Source organism: Solanum stenotomum, unplaced genomic scaffold, assembly GCF_019186545.1.
Source record: "Solanum stenotomum isolate F172 unplaced genomic scaffold, ASM1918654v1 scaffold23267, whole genome shotgun sequence".
Taxonomy (NCBI): Eukaryota; Viridiplantae; Streptophyta; class Magnoliopsida; order Solanales; family Solanaceae; genus Solanum; species Solanum stenotomum.
Genome location: NW_026027418.1, coordinates 224,285 through 245,850, shown reverse-complemented (window position 1 = coordinate 245,850; position 21,566 = coordinate 224,285). Strand labels below are relative to the sequence as shown.

General features: G+C 34.3%; 3 protein-coding genes across 3 annotated transcripts; 2 read left to right on the top strand and 1 right to left on the bottom strand.

Annotated features, from left to right (window-relative positions):
- LOC125851206 (pentatricopeptide repeat-containing protein At4g14050, mitochondrial) lies at nt 1-2,571 on the top strand. Its single transcript, XM_049530983.1, has one exon. It carries the CDS (start codon nt 305-307, stop codon nt 2,135-2,137), a length of 1,833 nt encoding a protein of 610 aa, XP_049386940.1. The 5' UTR covers nt 1-304; the 3' UTR covers nt 2,138-2,571.
- A 563-nt stretch (nt 2,572-3,134) lies between these two features.
- LOC125851207 (toMV resistance protein Tm-2(GCR236)-like) lies at nt 3,135-5,754 on the top strand. Its single transcript, XM_049530984.1, has one exon. It carries the CDS (start codon nt 3,135-3,137, stop codon nt 5,727-5,729), a length of 2,595 nt encoding a protein of 864 aa, XP_049386941.1. The 3' UTR covers nt 5,730-5,754.
- Nucleotides 5,755-6,867: 1,113 nt separating this feature from the next.
- Nucleotides 6,868-17,976, bottom strand: LOC125851188 (probable acyl-activating enzyme 16, chloroplastic). The gene is made up of 18 exons (XM_049530966.1): nt 17,608-17,976; nt 16,058-16,243; nt 15,436-15,550; nt 15,018-15,105; nt 13,859-14,070; nt 12,917-13,035; nt 11,602-11,751; nt 11,352-11,419; nt 11,104-11,209; nt 10,112-10,270; nt 9,453-9,506; nt 9,288-9,368; nt 8,842-8,979; nt 7,991-8,150; nt 7,670-7,749; nt 7,450-7,595; nt 7,270-7,327; nt 6,868-7,178 (listed from the first exon to the last, which is right to left on the bottom strand). The coding sequence occupies exons 1-18, from the start codon at nt 17,758-17,760 to the stop codon at nt 7,086-7,088; spliced, it is 2,166 nt and encodes a 721-aa protein (XP_049386923.1). The 5' UTR covers nt 17,761-17,976; the 3' UTR covers nt 6,868-7,085.
- Between the last annotated feature and the right edge of the window lie 3,590 nt (nt 17,977-21,566).

Below are 21,566 nucleotides of genomic sequence, written 5' to 3'. Positions count from 1 at the left end.
GGATAACAATTGAAGGATTCATAACTTATTTAGGACTGAGGTGTAATCTTTCTGGTATCTCACTATATCTTAATAAGTACGGTCTTGCACCCAACAAGATATTTTTTACACAGTAGGGCTCGTATCCAAAAGTTAAAAGTGCGAGAAATCTCAATCATCTTGCCACAACTCATGTTGGTAACTTGGCATAGTTACTATTCGTTGGCTAGACAATACAATAGCTTAAGGATTTTTGTTTCCAGAAATATTTGAAATTAATAGCAACTCATTAGTTTCCCTCTCTTAATTAAACCACTGGTTATGAATGCAGCACTTTCATTTTCTTCACCAACTCCAACGATGCGCCAGATTCCATTTCCCTACAGAAGGCAGAAAACTACATGCCCACATAATCAAGATTGGTTTATACAATTGTTCCTTAAAGCTTTGCAACAATCTCATAGACATGTATGGGAAATGTGGCCTTCTTGATGATGCCTTTCAACTGTTCGACGAAATGCCCCAAAGAGATTTAGCTTCATGGGCCTCTGTTTTTACTGCACACAACGAAGCTAATCAACCCCAGAACACTCTTTTCCTGTTTCCCAACATGTTTTTAGATGGTCTTTGGCCTGACCATTTCGTTTTTGCTAGTGTTGTTAAGGCTTGTGCTAATTCGGGTGCGTTGAGAGTTGGTAAACAAGTGCATTCCCAGTTCTTGAAATCGGTGTTTTCGGTTGATGATGTTGTTAAGTCTTCGTTAGTTGATATGTATGCGAAATGTGGATTCCCTGATAATGCAAAATCGGTTTTTGACTCGATTTTGGTTAAGAATTTGATTTGTTCGAGTGCAATGATATCAGGGTATGCTCGTTGTGGGAGGAAGAATGAAGCCTTTGCGCTTCTAGGGGAGTTGGAAGAAAAGAATTTGCAATGTTGGACTGCTTTGTTATCGGGGTTCGTGCAAAACGGGAACTTGATTGATGCCGTTGATGTATTTCTTGAAGTAAGAAGAGAAGGGGTTGATATGAGGGACCCGTTTATTCTTTCGAGTATAGTAGGAGCTTGTGCTAGCTTAGCTGCACTGCAACTCGGGAAACAGATTCATCGATTAGTTTTAGGTCTCGGTTATGAATGTAGTTTGTTTGTTTGCAATGCCCTTGTGGATATGTATGCAAAATGTAGTGATATTGTTGAAGCAAAGAGGATATTTGATAGCATGTTGACAAGAGATGTTGTATCTTGGACCTCAATTATTGTCGGGATGGCACAGCACGGGCAAGCTATTGAAGCGTTGTTGTTATATGATGATATGATCTTGGTTGGCCTTAAGCCAAATGAAGTAACTTTTGTTGGATTAATCTATGCTTGTAGTCATGTTGGATTAGTAAACAAAGGTAAGAGTCTTTTTAAATCCATGATTGAGGATTATAAGTTAAGTCCTTCTCTGCAGCATTATACGTGCTTGTTAGATCTGTTTAGTCGTTCAGGTCACCTTGAGGATGCTGAGAACCTTCTTAACACGATGCCGTTTCAGCCTGATGAAGCTGTTTGGGCTGCTTTATTAAGTGCTTGTAAGCAACATGGAAACACTGAAATGGGAGTCAGGGTCGCCAATCGCTTACTACTTCTCGGACCAAAAGATCCTTCAACTTGTATACTGCTGTCAAATACATATGCTGGTGCAGCTCTGTGGGGCAATGTGTCTAAGTTGAGGAAGCAGCTGGCAAATTTGGATGTTAGGAAAGAACCTGGTTATAGTTCTATTGATTCAGGAAAAGAAACTACGACGTTCTATGCTGGAGAGGCATTGTATCCAATGAAGGACGCGATATTTTCCCTCCTAAAGGAATTTGATTCTGAGATGAGGAAGAGAGGTTATATTCCCGACACCACGTTCGTTTTGCATGATATGGAACAGCAAGAGAAGGAAAGACAACTCTTTTGGCACAGTGAGAGATTGGCTGTGGCTTATGGAATTCTGAGGACTGTTCCTGGATCAGTGATAAGGGTGGTGAAAAACCTTCGAATTTGTGGCGATTGCCACACTGTTATAAAGTTCATATCAAGCATTACAAACCGAAAAATTGTCATTAGAGATGCAAATAGATTCCATCACTTCAATGAGGGGACATGTTCATGTAATGACTTCTGGTGATTGTACCGTCAGCTGTTAGGTGTCTACACTCTATTGACATCGATCCTTGGACACAGAGGCGGAGCCAGAATTTAAAACTTATGAGTTCTAGAATAGAGTCTTCAAGATTGAATCTGATTTTTTTCAGGAAACAAAATGTTACATGCTTATTGAATAAGTTTGTAGTACAAAAGTAGTTAATGTGCCTTCATTTACAACTTTATGTCCTCATAAATATATGTCAAGTTCTATCAGATCTGATCAATTTTAATCACTATATTATCACCAGTTCGCCGGTAGCTGTTCAGATCTTGCATCTTTCATAGCTAAAAAAATGAGGAATCATTGGTACAAGTTGTCAATTTTCTCTTTGTAAAGAGCTGCAACTCTGTCTCTCTTGATTTTCATAGTTGGTGTTAGCAAGCCACTAACAATCTGCAGTAAATAAAGAGGTCTAAGATACAGAGATCGTCTGACATTAAACTCGAATCAAATATGGCCAAAGAGGTATCGCTTGTATGACACTCATACAAGTAACAACAAGGATCAATACGACTACATTCCACTAGACCGTGGAAGATTATTCCTTCATGTTGATGAAACAGAGGTCATTGGTTTCGATTATGAAATGCTTTCATTTGATTTGACAAATATGTGGATAGGAGAACACCATGATTTGCAACCGCGACGTGAATGGATTGTTAACAAAAAGAAAAGTAAAGCAGACTTAACTTAAGCGTGGAGATATTATTGATACCTAGTAAAGGAAAAAAAAAACAAAAGAGAAGCAGTCTTAAGCATCAAGATATGATATGTACTTTGTCTTTCTTTTGTATTTAAGGAAAAGCACCTTCTTAGGTCCTTTTACTGTATCCATTTAATCAAATTATAGATAGGAGACTTGTTTGTGGACTAAAAGAAAATAGTGGAATATCATTCTTTTCTTTAAAAGTGTCTCTGCCCTTATAACTATTCAGATTAGAAGTTTTTCAAGCTACTGAAAAATTAAAAGAAAAAAATGGCTGAAATTCTTCTTACAGCAATCATCAATAAATCCGTAGAAATAGCTGCAAATCTACTCTTTCAAGAAGGGAGCCGCTTGAATTGGTTGAAAGAGGACATTAATTGGCTTCAGAGAGAAATGAGACACATTCGATCATACATAGACGACGCAAAGGACAAGGCAATTGGAGGTAATTCAAGGGTGAAAAACTTGATAAAAGATATTCAAGAACTGGCAGGTGATGTGGAGGATCTCTTAGATGACTTCCTTCCGAAAATTCAACAATCCAACAGCGCAATTTGTCGGCTTAAGACTGCTTGCATCCCTTCTCATGCTTCTTTTGCCGATGAGTTTGCTATCGAGATTGAGAAGATAAAGAAAAGGGTTGCTGACATTGACCGTGTAAGGACAACTTACAACATCATGGATACAAGTAACAACAATAATGATGATTGCATTCCATTAGACCAAAGAAGATTATTTCTTCATGCTGATGAAACAGAGGTCATCGGTTTGGATGATGACTTCAATATGCTAAAAGCCAAATTACTTGATCATGATTTGCCTTATGGAGTTGTTTCAATAGTTGGCATGCCCGGTCTAGGAAAAACAACTCTTGCCAAGAAACTTTATAGGCATGTCCGTCATCAATTTGAGCGTTCGGGATTGGTCTATGTTTCACAACAGCCAAGGGCGGGAGAAATCTTACATGACATAGCAAAACAAGTTGGAATGACGGAAGAGGAAAGGAAAGATAACTTGGAGGGCAACCTAAGATCACTGTTGAAAATAAAAAGGTATGTTATTCTCTTAGATGACATTTGGGATGTTGAAATTTGGGATCAACTAAAGCTTGTCCTTCCTGAATGTGATTCAAAAATTGGCAGTAGGATAATTATAACCTCTCGAAATAGTAGTGTAGGCAGATACATAGGAGGGGATTTCTCAATTCACATGTTGCAACCTCTAGATTCGGAGAACAGTTTTGAACTCTTTACCAAGAAGATCTTTACTTTTGATAACAATAATAATTGGGCCAATGCTTCACCAGACTTGGTAAATATTGGTAGAAGTATAGTTGGGAGATGTGGAGGTATACCGTTAGCCATTGTGGTGACCGCAGGCATGTTAAGGGCAAGAGAAAGAACAGAACGTGCATGGAACAGGTTACTTGAGAGTATGAGCCATAAAGTTCAAGATGGATGTGCTAAGGTATTGGCTCTGAGTTACAATGATTTGTCCATTGCATTAAGGCCATGTTTCTTGTACTTTGGTCTTTACCCTGAGGATCATGAAATTCGTGCTTTTGATTTGACAAATATGTGGATTGCTGAGAAGCTGATAGTTGTAAATAGTGGCAATGGGCGAGAGGCTGAAAGTTTGGCGGAGGATGTCCTAAATGATTTGGTTTCTAGAAACTTGATTCAAGTAGCCAAAAGGACATATGATGGAAGAATTTCAAGTTGCCGCATACATGACTTGTTACATACTTTGTGTGTGGACTTGGCTAAGGAAAGCAACTTCTTTCACACCGAGCACAATGCATTTGGTGATCCCGGCAATGTTGCTAGGCTGCGAAGGATTACATTCTACTCTGATAATAATGCCATGAATGAGTTCTTCCGTTCAAATCCTAAGCTTGAGAAGCTTCGTGCACTTTTCTGTTTCACAAAAGACCCTTGCATATTTTCTCAACTGGCTCATCTTGATTTCAAATTATTGCAAGTGTTTGTTGTAGTCACCTCTTCTTATCATTTTTATGATGTCAGTATCCCAAACACATTTGGGAACATGAATTGCTTACGCTATCTGCTATTCGAGGGGTATATTGATGGGAAACTGCCAAATTGTATGGTGAAGCTCAAACATCTAGAGACCCTAGATGTTAGTAATAGCTTCATTAAACTTCCTACTGGTGTTTGGAAGTCTACACAATTGAGACATCTTCGTTCTACAGGTTATAATCTAGCACCTTACAATTACTTTTGTATAAACCCATTTTTAAAAAACGTGTACTCATTGCCTCGTAATAATCTACAAACTTTGATGTGGATGGATGGTTTTTTTTTTGAACCAAGATTATTGCACCAATTGATCAATTTAAGAAAACTGGGTATAAAAGGAGTATCTGATTCTACAGTTAAGATATTATCAGCATTGAGCCCTGTGCCAACGGCGCTGGAGGTTCTGAAGCTCAAAGTTGACAGGGTGAGTGAGCAAATAAACTTGTCGTCGTATCCAAATATTGCTAAGTTGCATTTGAGCGGAACAATTCCCTTGAACTGTGAAGCATTCCCTCCAAATCTTGTCAAGCTTACTCTTGTCGACTTTGACGTAGACAGTCATGTAGTGGCAGTGCTTAAGAAATTGCCCAAATTAAGGATACTTAAAATGTATTGGTGCAACCATATGGAAGAAAAAATGGATCTCTCTGGTGATGGTGATGGTTTTCCGCAACTTGAAGTTTTGCATATTGTGTATGCACGTGGGTTGTCTGAAATAAGTTGCAGGGATGATATGAGTATGCCTAAATTGAAAAAGCTATTTTTACTTATAGATACCACTTCCGGCATTAGGCTCTCGGAACGTCTTGCAAAGCTGAGAGTATGAAAATCCAATGTGTCAACAGGTTAATTATTTACTTTTAATATCTCTGAATAAGCTCATTTTTTATTAATTAATTCATCAACTTAATATTTTATGTCTAATAAATTGCAGATGCATTTGAGAGTGATTAAGTCTTTGCTGGAGAGCATCATCTGATGCCTGTTTGTATTTGAAATAAATAAATTAAATGTTTGATTGCTTCATGAAGTTGATGTATTTGTGGCCTGTGATTTATAAAAGATTTATTTATTGTCTTATGTATATTTACTTTGGAATTAGTAGCTTTAGTTTATTTTCTTCTCAAGAATCAAAGTTTACAATATAAGTTATGGCTTTGCATCGATCGATTCGGGTCAATTTTATGTATTGTCATTTCACTTTATCGGTTTTTGGTTATGGTTTGTTTGTCAATTGGTGATGGTGATGGTGATGGTGATAGCTTTCCGCAACTTGAAGTTTTGCATATTCGTGAACCAGATGGGTTGTCTGAAGTAACGTGCAGGGATGATGTGAGTATGCCTAAATTGAAAAAGCTATTACTTATAATTGATTCCAACGTTAGGCTCTCGGTCTCAGAACGTCTTGCAAAGCTGAGAATATCAATGTGTCAACAAGTTAATTATTTACCTTTAATATCTCAAAATAAGCTAATTTTTTAGTATTTAATTGATGAACTAAATAGTTTTTGTCTAATAAATTGCAGATGCAGTCTTTGGTGGAGAGCATCTTCTGATGCCTGTTTGTATTTGTAATAAATAAATTAAATGCTTGATTGCTTTTTCAAGTTGATATATTTATCGCTTGTGATTTGTAAAACATATCTATTTTGTTGTGTTATGTATATTTACCTTTAGAATTAGCAGTAGTTTTATTTTCTTCTGTTCTTCAAGAATATAAATTACCTATCATAGCAAGTATCATATCATAGGATTGGACGCTACCACAAAATGACTTTTTGTTTGTTAAAGAATTTTGTATTTTATTTTACAAAGTTTAGTTTCCCAATATAATTATTTAAGTATTCATATTTATGACAATTAATATGTTTAATATGAGAAATAAATCAAAGTACTTTTTTTAAAAAGCGAATGTATATATTTTTCTTCGTTATCACATGAAGTGCAAGTTATTGAATCTGATATTCTCAGGAAACAAAATGCTACATGCTTATTGAACTATGTGCCTTCATTTACAACTTTATGTCCTCATAAATATATGTCAAGTTCTATCAGATCTAATCAATTTCAATCACTATATTATCATTGCAATCTCAGGTTTCTTGATGGAAATATAATCTGAAAAACCAACTCGCCGGTAGCTATTCAGATCTTGCATCTTTTATAGCTAAAAAATGAGGAATCATATGAACAAGTTGTCAATTTGCTCTTTGTAAAGAGCTGCAACTCTGTCTCTCTTGATTTTCATAGTTGGTGTTAGCAAGCCACTATCAATCTGCAGTAAATAAAAAGTTCTAAGCTACAGAAATCAACTGACATTAAACTCGAATCAAATATGGCCAAAGAGGTATCGCGATAAATGGTACCGTGAAAGGTTGATCAACAACAAGGATAGGTCCAACTTGAAACGAGCACCCCGAAGTCCTGCATTTGTTAAATAAGAGGGGAGATGATTTTTATTCTAACGAAATTGAAAACAAAACATCAGGAAATTTCCTGATATACGAGTGAATTGGTCAAAGTAGAAGGTGTAAGTAAGTCCTTACCATTTTCGTAACTCATCGTGTAATAGGCCAACAGTTTTTTCTTTGCTAACTTCAGTGGTTTCAGAATCCACAACAGCTGATCTTTTAGCTGCTAACAGAACCTCTTCCTTGTTTGGTACAATTATAGCTCCAAGACGCCGTTGATCCTACATGTTATTGATGTCAAACTAATGAAACGTGAGAGAACATCTTAATTACGCGCTCAATAATAACAACTCACCTGGCCAATGACAACAATCTGCTGGATCAGACTACTTCCCATAGCAGCTTCTTCAATTTCTGATGGTTCAACATTCTCACCTAGTTTTTCCACACAAGGTAAATACATATAATATAGTTCAAAGCTGTGGGTTACAAAATTACTCGTAAGATGAAACCCGCCTCTTTGCAGTTTACCAATAGAACGTCATCTTCGATAACAATCCACACAATAAAGGCTCTAATTCCAAAACACATTACTGACAGAACACCAGAACAACGACAAACTTAATGTTTCTAGAGTAATCCAAGAGCAGACACACTAGAAGTAATTATAGCTTACCAGTTGAAAGGACTATGGTATCTTTTGCACGGCCTTCAAGAACTATTACACCCCCACAATTACGACTTCTCCCTATAGAGTGATCAGGCACAATCCACCCAAGATCACCAGTGTTCAGCCATCCGTTCTCATCAATAGCTTGTTTTGTTGCCACTGGATTCTAAAGAAAATTTACGAGATATTGATGGTTAATTAACACTGCAAGTAGAATTATGTTCCAGAGTAACACATACAGCTCAAAATGACTGGCAATGAAGGCAAAACATGCTTTTGATGTCTTTTATTATGACCAACACGTAACAAAGAAGCTCTTTTCCAAGTATTGCTGAAGAAAATTAATACTCCCCCTGTTTCAACTTATTCATGCAATTACGAAATATTTATTAAAATATCCATGTTACATTATACTGTATGTATCTAACATCATGCGTAAATGTATTTAGATTGTTTATGTCAGAGAGAAAGGTGCTGCCTCCTCAAAAGGGGAAAAACAGCCTAGGTATTGTCAGAAACCATATAAAGTTCAGAGAAATAATTCAAATAAAATGAAGCAGTGTCACCATAAAATAAAATGTAAAGAAAAGTAATGATGCCTCGTCATAGATGTCCGAGGGAAGACGACAACAACATACCCAATGTAATCCCACAAGTGGGGTTTGGGGAGGGTAGGATGTACGCAAACCTTACCCCTACCTTTGTGGGGTAGAGAGGCTGTTTCTGATAGACCCTCGGTGTCCAAGGGAAGACAAAAAGAATATATAATTTCTGATCAAGCAATTGCATTGCATTGGAATAACAGGTCTAACTAAGAGGAACTATAGAACTCATTAAGAAAAAAATGATGCACTAACCTTATAGTAGCCTTTCATTATTAGTGGCCCTCTAGCTTTGACAGTGCCTTTTGAGCCAGGAGGAAGGACCTCATCTGTTTCAGAATTTACAACTTTTACCTCTACATGCCGAATGGGACGACCAATTGAGCCAAGCACCTTCAGAGATCAACAAGGACTATGTTACATGATACCACATTCGGAAGTATGCACAGTTAAAGCAAAGTAATGATAGACACTAGCCTACGAATATGTAAAATACAAATTGCATTTTTGTGGGTGAGAAGCAACAAATATGCCATTATGAAACAATTTCACATGATGGTTGTGGTGTTATGATATCTTCAATGGATACAACTCAATGGTACTGCTCTGCACCAATGTCATATAAGGCATCCCTATAAGAAACATCATTGTCGAAGAAGTAGAAATATTTTGGTTCGATATCTATAAGATACAATACTCACGTTACACGTAAGACTCCGTGCAGCAATCACAGGAGCCGACTCTGTCAAGCCATATCCATTCTGAATCTTTATGTCAATTGCCTACGAATTACCAAAATGTATGTAAGGAAAGATCACCAATCCAATTGCCTACTTACAATAGTTGAGACTACAGAAACTACTAACCTCAAAGAATTTGTCTACATGGGAAGAAAGACTACCGCCCCCGCTTATGCCAGCTTGTAGAATGTAAAGGAAGGTAATCAATTAGTATCTTCACAATCCAGCGGACCAAAGTCACGTTTGCCTTGCACAATATAAGTACAGCAAAACAGTAGCATGGTGTTTATGGAAAAGAATAGAATGTCGTTGTTAACGATGTGTGAAAAGATTTAAGCTTACAAGCATGCATTTGGGCAAACAACAGCATGAGTACATGTAAGCTACTACTGCAACCTTTTCAAAATATTTCCGCTCACATTGGCGTGAGAAAAACATTCCCCTCTCTCTTCAAATTTCTTATTTTACTTTCTTTTGTTTAAAAACTTACTTTGTTTTTCTTTTGATGTTCTGAGATAGTGTTAAACTCTTTAATTTTCTTGGGTTACACCCTTACTGCATCAGAAATTTCTTATTTCGGGGATACGTAGTGTACCAAAATGTCACAAGTTTATTAATGACACATCCAACCTCAAAAGAGTTGCCTAAATCAGTCAACTGACGAGTGTCACACACCATTATAAGGCCTACAACACAGGCATTTGTTTTGCTAGTTCAATAAGTCCTAAACTTCAAAGATGCACAGGTAAGGAACATCACAAGTCACTAGCAGTTGCATATCAAACCTTTGAAATACCAATGCCTGAGTGTATTTTACTGTAAACTATTTTCTTGGCCAGCATATGTAATGGCAATAGTATAGCAGCAATAGTTCGAGCCCACAACCAGTCAAGCAATGAGACAATATATGAAGGTTGCTTCGTGTCCTTCGTTAAACATTTCCCCTGCATCACAGACCATGATGGAAAAGAGTAAATCATGATTAAATCAATGTGCTCACTTGGGCGATAGATTATAATTATAACCAGAAGTACATCAAAAATCATTCCTTGAAACAAATTGAATGACATACTTTCGTAGTAAGAGATCATAGTTAACTGTAAACATAAACAAACGCACAACTAGTGCAACAGAATCCCTAATAAATATAATAACAACAACATAAGCAACAAAAATAAAATATGATAGAAAAATGAAATATGCAAGAAAAGAAACAGTGCAAGCTATCAATCCATTTTCTACACCCATTACATGTGCAGATCATAGCATCTTAAGTTCAAGAGTTCAATCTTCGGCATCCATGTTAACAAGTAACAGTTTAAAAGTCCCACTATACGTGTGAGGCAGAAATGCAGTTGGAGAAGAACAGGTATTATATGTGATCTTCCTTAACTAAGTGAGGTTGAGGGATTGACATAAATTCAGATAGTCATGATCACAAATCTGTTTATAATTGCTAATCACCCTACGACAATGCTCATACACTCAATATGCTTCAGTATTCAAGTTCTATATTTTGGTTCCAAATATTGCACCGTAATTATACAATCTGAAGAGTAACTATTACTACAAAATGATAAATTTAAGAGTCCATGCCCACATACATCTAAGAACTCATTTTGTGAAAAGATGATAAGAATTTAGAAGCAGTGTTCTTGAAAACAGATACTAATACAACTATTATAAAGTTGAGTATTCCTGAACAAAACTGTGCTTATTCACTATGATAATGGTGCTTATAAGCTGAAAACTTAGTACAATAATATCAGGGATTAACCTCGTAAATCCTTTTCGCCTCCATGTAAGCCATACTGATCCTTAAAAATAATTGGGCAATGAGTTTACGAGCAGCAGAGTTTGAATTGATCTGCTTTAGAATTCCACTGTAAAGTTCATAATCGATTATTATCTAATAATATAGAATAACAAAAAAAAAGATATCTCAAGAAATGTTATTAAGCACAAATTTTTCTAACAATTTAAGCAACAAAAAGAATCAAAGGTATGAGAAGCTACGGATTATACCTGTATAACGTCTCATACACTAGAGGAACACTTATCAGGTAATGTGGCTGATAACGCTGCAAATCTTCCTACAACAGTAAGAAGGTTGCTGAGGTAGTGGTAACAAAGATTAATAATCGAAGTATAAATATATTTTAAGAAGGGAAAATACTGGGGCAGAGATCAGATCAATGTTTTAGACTCTTTCAAAACATGAGGGCAAAAAAGGGGCACAAATTGACTAAATAAGAAACCAATACAAAATGCACACCTTCAAATTCTTAACGGTTGTGTACACTTGCTCTGTTCCATATGTAAATATGAAATACTCGCAAGCACGTTCATATGCATGCCAAGGCGGAAGCATGCTTAAAAATCCGTCCCCAGGTACAGCAGGCACAATATCCCACAAATTCATAATCTAACAAAGAGAACAAAGGGGGTGAACAACTTTACTTACTCAATAACTAGCAGTACAACATACTTTTTGACACCACAGATACCTATGAAAGTTACAATGATACTAAAAAATGGAAAACCGGCCAAAGAGAAGATCAATAAGAAAATACCAGAGACAGCAGAAACATTATTTTCTATGTAGAATGATAATATAACTGTTTTTTGGTTTTAGTATTCACGCTGCTTTTGCAATAATTAGTTCCGACTGTACAACAATTCTTTCTGGTGACGTGTTAGTGACATTGTAACTCTATTATGTGACGTTCTACCGGTACCATGCCTCTTTACAGTGATCGCTCAAGTAGAACCATGACTCTTTTTCGATCACTCTCGTGAAAACTTTTTTGATTACTCTAAGTTGTCAATTCAAGCAACGCTAATGATGTCCTAAAGATTTGTGCAATGTTACCTCTTCACGATTCCATTTATATGCCACAAGAAGCACCTCCTTTTCGCTACATAATTACCATCAACTTGAAAGAGAAAAGAATTTCATATTTTTCTTTTGGTGACTTTTCATTGTTCTAGCAACATTAAGACAATAAGCTCACTACTCAAGTATTAGTTTAGTGTTTCATGCATCTGAAATAAGTAAACTCATGACGTTTCACCAACTTGAGTTTGAGAACTTCTGAGAGTTAAGAAAATTGTTAAATATCTGGTGAATATCCTCGATGATAATGTCATAGCTAAGAATTCAAAAATTAGGGTTCTTTCTTTAAAAAAAACTACATAAGGAGCCAGCTTAGTAGTTAACCTACAATTCAGCAAGATTTTTTTTCTCATTTCTTTCTCTCTTTCACAATACTAAACCTCACTTCTCAACCTAACTTTTTCTCATTCAGGTCTTTCCTCAAGGGTATTTTATTCGTTTTTTCTGCAGAAAAAATCACAAGAGTACAGAATCTATTAAAGCACTAATTTTAAGATGAGATAGTGCACAAGTTTAAACAGAGATCGGTCCATCAGTCCTTTTCCCCAAATTTGGACCTCAAGTTAATACTTAGCTTCTTTTCATATAACCAAGACTAGAACAACAGGATAAAGGTAATAAGACACAGATGAGCCTGCAAAAGTGAAATCAACTAAAGAATTCTAAGCACTAGAGTAAATGTACAAGTGCAAACCTGGTGAAGCAAATTTTTATGTGTAAGCATGACACCTTTTGGATTACCGGTGGTTCCACTAGTATAAACAAGTGTTGCCACATCATCAGAGTTGATTGCTTCATATGAATATTGTTTCCCTAAAACAAATTTGTTAGCTACTGATATTCTCCCAATAGGAATTTGGAACTACATTATTGAAAAGTGCAACTTCATAATCGAAGACAAAATAAAAAGGTCACCAAACTGAACATCACATTGAGCATATGACTTATAAACACATAACTGCTCAAAATATATAGGAATGCAAACTGGATAGCGTGCTCCAATGTTATGGAAGTTGTAACAGAAGTAGAAAGGATAAAAAAAAATATGACAAGCTAAAAGGGAAGTAGAACAATCACATAGGGATAGATCACTCGACCAAAAGCTAGTCCCTATTAAAAAATTGGGATAAGGTTCACTAGCCTATAAATTTCCATTTGTTGTTTATTTCACAGGGCAAAGAATCAAAACTCTAGAAGTAAAGTTCAGGATGACATTTGCATAAACCGAAAAAGAAGCATAAAAGCCAAATTGTGCTGATAGAATTAGCATGAGGTTCAGGATATTGATTTCCATGCTGAAGTCTTGAAATTGAATCTACTAAGTAATAATTATTGTGTTTACACCAGGCAGGAGTTATCTTTTATCGTTGGTATCTCAGAGAGCTCACAGTCATAACATATACTGGGAAAGAGTCATGAAGATGAGCTTGCAACTTGAAGTAGAAAACTTTTTAGCACAATTCTGTTCTAATAAGATGATAAAGAAAAGCAGAACGACAAGAACGAGCAAAAGTATTAAATTTATTCCAATGCAGGATAAAAAATCAAGAAAATTTTATATTTAGTTTTAAGCAAGAAATAATTTTTAAAAAATTTAATGTAATTTAAATTACGTCTCTTACGGTAAATGTCTTACTGGCATCTTCAGAATCAAGTAGATCCACACGACTCTTGTGACCCAATTCTATAGTCTCCTTATAAGTATATACAGGATATCCCTGCCTGGCTTCTGTTACAAGGCTAGACTTCTCTCCCCAAAGTAAAATAACAAATCGTACAGCTGCATGGGAGTCAAAGGTGTCTGCAATCCGGTTGTACATCTCAGGATTGTCAATAGCAAGAGCGACACTGGCAAGGCAATGATTAAAATGATAATGATAATAATCTTATCACAGTCAAAATGCATGCAGAAGAAAATTGTTTTTGTTTTTGGGTTTAAGATGGATACTGTGCAGTACATCCGACGGTACCTTCTTTTGATCTTTAGAGAAAAACATTTTATTATTAAAATCAATGGAAAATGAAAGATGAGAAAAAGAAACCTGAAATTAAAGAATAAAAAGAGAAAGTAAAATACAGTGACAAATAGAAGTTCTTTAAACTTGTTGCTGGCACACACAGCAGAGACAGCTACTTTGTCAAATTGATCACAGCTGCTGGTGTAAACTAAACAACGAGAAACACATAATCCTACACTGTGTGCACAAATTGCTTGCAAAAGTTTATGAATAGAAGTCAACCACATAAACTAGGTAATCCTCTAATCAGATAGAACAAATCTGGCCAACGTAATTGATCATGGAGGCATCTTTAAGGCCATCAAGATGTCTATTTTATTTGTTTAGATCATCAGCTTCAAAAATGTAACCGGTATCAACTACATGTCACTACACCAAACAAGATTTTCTTAAAAAATAAGCAAATATAGTGAAACTCGGATATGAACAGAAGACAAATGTCCAAACGATTTTATTTCTATGATATAATGAACTTTTAGGGAGATAGTGTGTTTTTGATGGTAGAGTTGTTATTCTAGATACAAAGAGTTACTTATACATGTTAAGGCAAAGACGTAAGACCTATCATGCTGTCAAAACGAGGATATAATACCCATATACCAATCTGTCAAGAGATCTTTCATTTAGTATTGCAGTCAATAACAGTATCGACATGTTTAAAATGAGAGGCAGGGAAAACAACTAATCAGGAAAAAGAAACGAGAAGAAAGACAGGTAGAACAAGTAACATCCCCACAGACAGGTTAATTAGAAATACCAACGAACACCTGCACTAACCTTTCAGAGTGGCTGTATAATTGCAATAGCTCTTGATCTGATGACCTTGAACCCCTTACGACATTGATAGCCCCACTTGCCATCATACCTAAAAGAATATGACACTTTACAACAGAGCTTCCAAATAAATTGAACATAATCGAGGATTCAGGTAGAAGACTAGTAGTAAACAGTTTCGGTTCTAGTCTCTCCTGCTGGTAGTACTAGTATTATTCTCAGTATTTTAATTACTTTACTATTTCTGTATTTCTCATTCTTAGTTTTCTATTGCTACTTGTTGTTTCTCATGCCTTTAATTTCCAAAATGTTGTAATTCCGACGATGGGAGCAGGAAACGGAAGAGAAAAAGGTAATGCATAAAAAGTAAAATGAAAGATTCACCATTTCTAGAATTTGTGGATGGGATCAATTGATTTACCTTGATCTGCAACAAGCCATCGACATGAGTTATCAGCAAAGAGTGCAATCTTTTCATGTGGCTTTAGCCCAATAACTCTCAAGCCTTCGGAGAAATCCACAATTTCCTGATCAAGCTGCAATTTTTGGCAATGCATTTAGAGAAAATACTATTGAGAGAATAGGAGAGCTGATAACATAGTTAAACATACTTATTTTCCCAATTATCTAGTTGCCTCCAGCAAAAACATTGATAAAGTAGTAAATATAAAAGCCAGGCATCCAATTACACCCAAACAGGAAGACTGACGAACTCATGATGAAGCAAATCCCTAAAATCAAAGGCAAGGCCATACACCATTTGGTTTGTCACACGTAAGAGCAATCAAATGATCAAACAAAAGACTATAACTCTACACCAGCAATGACTGATAAATACTAGAAAAGAAGATCGTAACTACGGACTCATGTTGATAAAATTTGTTCCTAGCAGGTACTTACAAATGAAAAAAAAGGGAAGCTCATGCCTATCGATAACAAGATGGATAGTCTCATGCAGTCACCAACAGTGATCCACTACACAAACTTGTGAAAGCAACTACCATTCTAGAGAAAGGCTCTTAAAAATAGAAGTCATGGTTGACCTGTTTATAAGTCATGGTTGTAGGAGGATCATGATATGGGTCCACGACTGCTACACGATCACCAAATTTCTCTGCTGAAGTACGCCAAATGTCGGGAACGGTTCTCCACTCTGTCAACCCACCATTACCGGACAACAATTCACTTTCCAGAAAAGGCGAGCACTTCCTGATTTCCACTACTGCAGTCTGGAACAATGTTTTAATGAATCCCATAAATAAATACATAATAGAAGCAGTGTTATCAAAAGAGAAAGCGCAAAAATAATTCTAAGGTCCTTTGGGGCTTTAAGCGGAAAGCGCAAATAAAGCATGAGTTGCAATGAAAAAAGGCGCAATTGGAGCAAAACTACAAATATGTATGTGTGAAACTGTGAATAGATAGAAACCATAGATGCTTGATGGAAAAGAATATATACCTCTTGTAAAGTTCAAATATCTTCAAAATCATCGTTTGTACGATCAATAGTGTAAACAAAAGAGATGATATCCTGGACATAATTGACTCCTTATATCTAGAAAAGGAATCAGTCCAGCACTTCGACAGATATAATCAGACCTGATAGGTGCTGCTCTAACTATCAATGAAATTACTGTACTTATATCAAAATATTATTGCAAGAACGATACATGAAATGCATCAGACACAAAACTGTAAGTTGGAGGCTAACTAAACTTAGTTGGCATTAACAAAATTTCATTAAAACAGGAAAGAGGGTACTGAAATATCCATTCAAGAAATCTCAACTCCAAATGCACTTAATGCTGCTTATTGTACTTCCCAAACTTAAGTCAATTACAGCAATTGTACTTTCAAAGCTAGACTCAGTTATAGCAAATAGGAACAACATTGCACCATTAATATACAACAGTGATAATTGCTCTCTGATGTGAGTCGCTTTCCTTTTTACGTACCAAAAAAATGACACCTTTCTATACAAAGAACTACTCCCTCCATCCCAATTTACGTGTCTTACTTTCCTTTTCAGTTTGTCCCAAAAAGAGTGTCAGTTCCTATAAGTAAGTTTTTCAATTCTAACATAGTGCATCAAAGACTTCACACATCTTTAATTTTAAACCATAAAAAAAATTAAAAGCACAAGATTTAAAAGTTTCTCTTCATTTCTTAAACTGTGTGCCAACTCATTGGGATGGAGGGAGTAATTAAGTCTAAACTTCAATTTTTACCCCTAATGGCATATTTGTAATCAAACAAATGTCTATGACATGTTTTAGACCACAAGTTTCAAAAAAGATTCGATCTTTCTTAAACTGCGTGCCCACTCATTGGGACGGAGGGAGTAATTAACTTTAAACTTCAAATTTTACCCTTAATAACATAATTTGCAGTCACACAAGTACCTATGACGTGTTCAAAACCACAAGTTTCAAAAAAGATTTAATTTTAGTTAAACTTCGCGCCTAGTCAAAAACAGTCACATAACATAGGCACTGATCGAGTATAATTCACAATTAAAACTAAAATATTTTACTCCAACAAAATACAGCAAGAGCATTAAACCAAAAGAAGCAAAAGGGTATTCAAGAATCACCTTAGACTGACAGTGAACTCGACCAAGTTTTCGATTTTTCGAAACAAGAATTGTTACCAATTGCTGCTGAGACCAAAAATGGCTAACCCCATGTCTTCCCCAACATGGAGTAGCAAAAAAATTGGATTTTAAACTCATGGTAGTAGTAATCATCACTACTAATCTAAAATTTTCTTGAAAAAAGATAAATCTTCTAGAGTATTAATGGTGAGAGAACAAAGAGTCAAGAAGTAGAAATTGGGTAAGAAAAAAAGCAGCATTGAAATATACGGAAAAAAAGAATCAAATTGCCGGAATTAACAGCTGAAGGACATTTAAAGAATTTAATTTACAAGTGTTGACAAAAAGACTCCATAAAAGTTGAAGGATTGAGACATTTTAAGAATTTTATTTACGAGCTAATGGTCAAAAACATATTTGAAAGATCTCCACCTACGCGAATCACATTAAATACATGTATTTAGTACAATAGTTACATGAAGAGAGGTGATAGTCGGATACACTCGAATGTATTTAGATACAGTGTATCTAGAACATTTCTGGATGTGTCAAATACTTATATCTGAAGTCTAAAATTTAATAAGATTCGTAATATTACAAACTAATATGAATCTAAATAATTAACTTCGAAGCTAATATAATTTCTATAACTTACAATAATTAATAATAATAATAAAATTCACGTCCAATAATTTAGATATGAAACTTGGAAAAAACGAACTTTATGAGTGGTGACAAAGAGTGTGTGTTGGGTTGAATACTAGTACTACTTTATTGGTGTGTTAGCTGACAAGTGACAACCACAACCAACCTATAGCCACCTTTTTGGTTAAAAAAAATAAGTGTTCCTACCCGTCGGATTTATGTTGGCATAAATGAAATATGGGCACTCAACTAAGTTTTAATTATTATTTCTTCCGTCTTATTTTATTTGGCATCATTTAATATAATATAGTAATATTTTAAAAAAATGGTCTAAAATAATTTTTAAATATTATATGATTGTAAATCATTTTAATAAGTGTTAAAGAAGAATTTTATAATAAAGTGATATTCTTTTTGATACATACTAAAAAAAGTATCATATAAAATAAGATATAAAGATAGTATAATATTTTTAATATCTTTTAAATATTAAAATTGTTAATTATTGTAGTTTCTACGTACCTACATAGCTTGGCACAACAAATTTTGTTATTTCGCTCTTGTATACCTGCATAAGTTATATACAAAATAGTTATTTAAACATTACATTATATATGATTTAAATTACAAACAAATATTAATATATGAGCAATAGTTTATATTTAATCAAAGCTATAAGGTAATACCTACTCTTTAGCTAAAAAAAAAATAATACCTACTCTTTATTTAAAAATTTATGTAAACATCTCAAAAAAAAAATTAAACACTTTTTTTTAAAAAATACTTAAATTTTTCATAAGCTTTGGCCAAACATTATAAGTATCCAATGCGTAGAAGAATATATCTTAATAGAAATGCGTGCCAATTTTGTACATATTCCTACTGCCAATAGAGGATAGAGTGAATATTTGTATTTTGTTTAGAATTATTTAATAGAAAACTAGGGGCATGCATGTGGTGGGTGCATTTTTTTTAATTAATACTATTTAATTATAAAAATTTCAAATTCAACTTGAAGACAAATTTCAAATTTTTAAAACTCAATTTTATCTTCCAACTCCAAGTTAGAAAAGTGCTTCAAACATGAGAAAAATATTGTTTGGCATATATGGAAGTTTAGAAATGCTTGGAGTTTTAATAGTGAATTAACCGACTCTTTCAAATATATCTAACAAAAGCTTTGTTTGAATATAATAAATGTCTTGATTCTTGATAATACTTGCAAGTTCCAAGAGAATTATGAAAATCAACTAAGAATACCCAAAGATGATATTTGTTTATTTATTTATTGGTGTAGGGTTTCAAGTTGAATCAAAGAAGGCAAACATGATTTGTTTGCTATGAATAACAAGGGTGTTTTGCTCATATTACTACGATTGCTTAAAGCATTTGCGATAGTAAAATCCATGGAAAAAGTGATACAACATGGATGGAGGAAACCCTATGTCCTCTCCGATGCAAAAGGTATAATAGATATATTTCGGATGAAAAAAAATCATTATTTAGATGCTGGAAATACTTACTAAAGGCTTAAAGAGTCTATTGGGCTTGGGCCCAGTAAATCCAAACAATATGGGCTCTGGACTAAATAACTTCCCTTTTTTACCAATTTGGGGGCTGAGGATTGCACATATAGCCAATTTATGGACATCATTTAAGATAGAACCTAGGTTCTTAAATTCTTACAAGTTTAGCCACTTTAAAAAATTTCAAACACACGAATCGAAATTTTTATAAACTTCAAACGTATGCATCTAAAGTTTAGTTTGTCAAAGGCTAACTTCATAATATTTGAAAGCAAGTAAACTTCTGATATAAACATCTCAAGTTTGGGTTATTAGAAATTACCTTGTATTGATTTAAAAAATTGTAAAAAGCATAAAATATTTCCTAATAATTGGTTGCGTTGTATTGATAAAAAAACATAAATAATTAATTTTAATTAATGAAACTTGTAATTTTTAATCATACAAGAAACAAAACTAACATGATTAATCTAACATGCCAAATAAAAAAATAATTCTTTCTATAGTTTATCCCCAACATATTTACGTGTCGTTTTTGCTGTCCAATAAATTCTTAAATATATAGTTTAATCACCCATCATTAAATTAAAAAGAAAAACAACAATATATGATGGTACGGCTTAAATATATTTGAATCAACTTCATTCTTATCTCATTATGATGAGACAAATAAGATTTTTTTTTACTTTTAACTATAAAAATTATGTTTGAATTTGAGTAAGACAAACCTATTTTTTTTTTTAATGAATGTAATTATATTTGAATCGAATGCGGATATTGATAGAAAGAAAAAAAAGCACACATCCATGATTGACTTTCCCTTAGCCCTTGAATCATGGCACTTGTCTTGCTATTATAAACATTATAATTATAATTTATGGCCATTATTAATTAGCAGAGACAAAGATATTGACATGTGCATTAGTATAAGGATTAGTGGTTGCCAACAAATTCAAGATTAATCATCTATTTTGACCTTTGTACATGTTCTGCATGCTAATCCTCCACGTGTCATGTCATGATTAATATGACATTTATGCAAAAATAAATAAATAAATAGATAAATTATGGGGTGCCATCTGGTACAAATGAAGTCATTTTTTAAAAAAATATGACATTTTTTTTTTGGTGTTTGGTTACCAAAAATTGAGAAAATAATTTCCTTTAAATGAATCACGGAAGTCATTTTTTCATAGAACTATCTTGACTCATTATTTTATATTATTTGCTTCAATTATCATTTAGATATTTTTATATTTTATAGTACTCATAATTTTCATTAAAACACTCTTTGATTTATTATTAAATTAATTTTAGGAAATATTTTTTACTCATCAACCAAATATCCTAAAATGAATTTCGAGAAACATTTTAGGTAAAAAATTACTTTCATCGTATCGAACACACGCTATAATGTGTATTATTATTATTTTTCTTTTCTGCAAAAGCTAAGAAATGATTTTTCACTTGATGTGTGGTGGTCATTTTGAGATCCATGATTGAAATCTTTTTATTTGGTGTTTGATACTCATTTTAAAATCTCAATTAGAGATTCAACATATTTATCCATGTATCTAAAAGAGATAAAGTGACTCGACTGAAAGGAGCCACTTTTAGTCTTTTCTAACGTTTGGATTGAGTAGATATCAATCAAGAATGAACTCTGTATCCGCCCCCCCAAAAAAAAATTCAAAATTAGATATTCTCTCCAATATGTAATTTCCTCATAAAAGAGTTCGAATGAACCCCTAACTCCAAGCTAACTTTGCGCCTGATTACATCAATAGC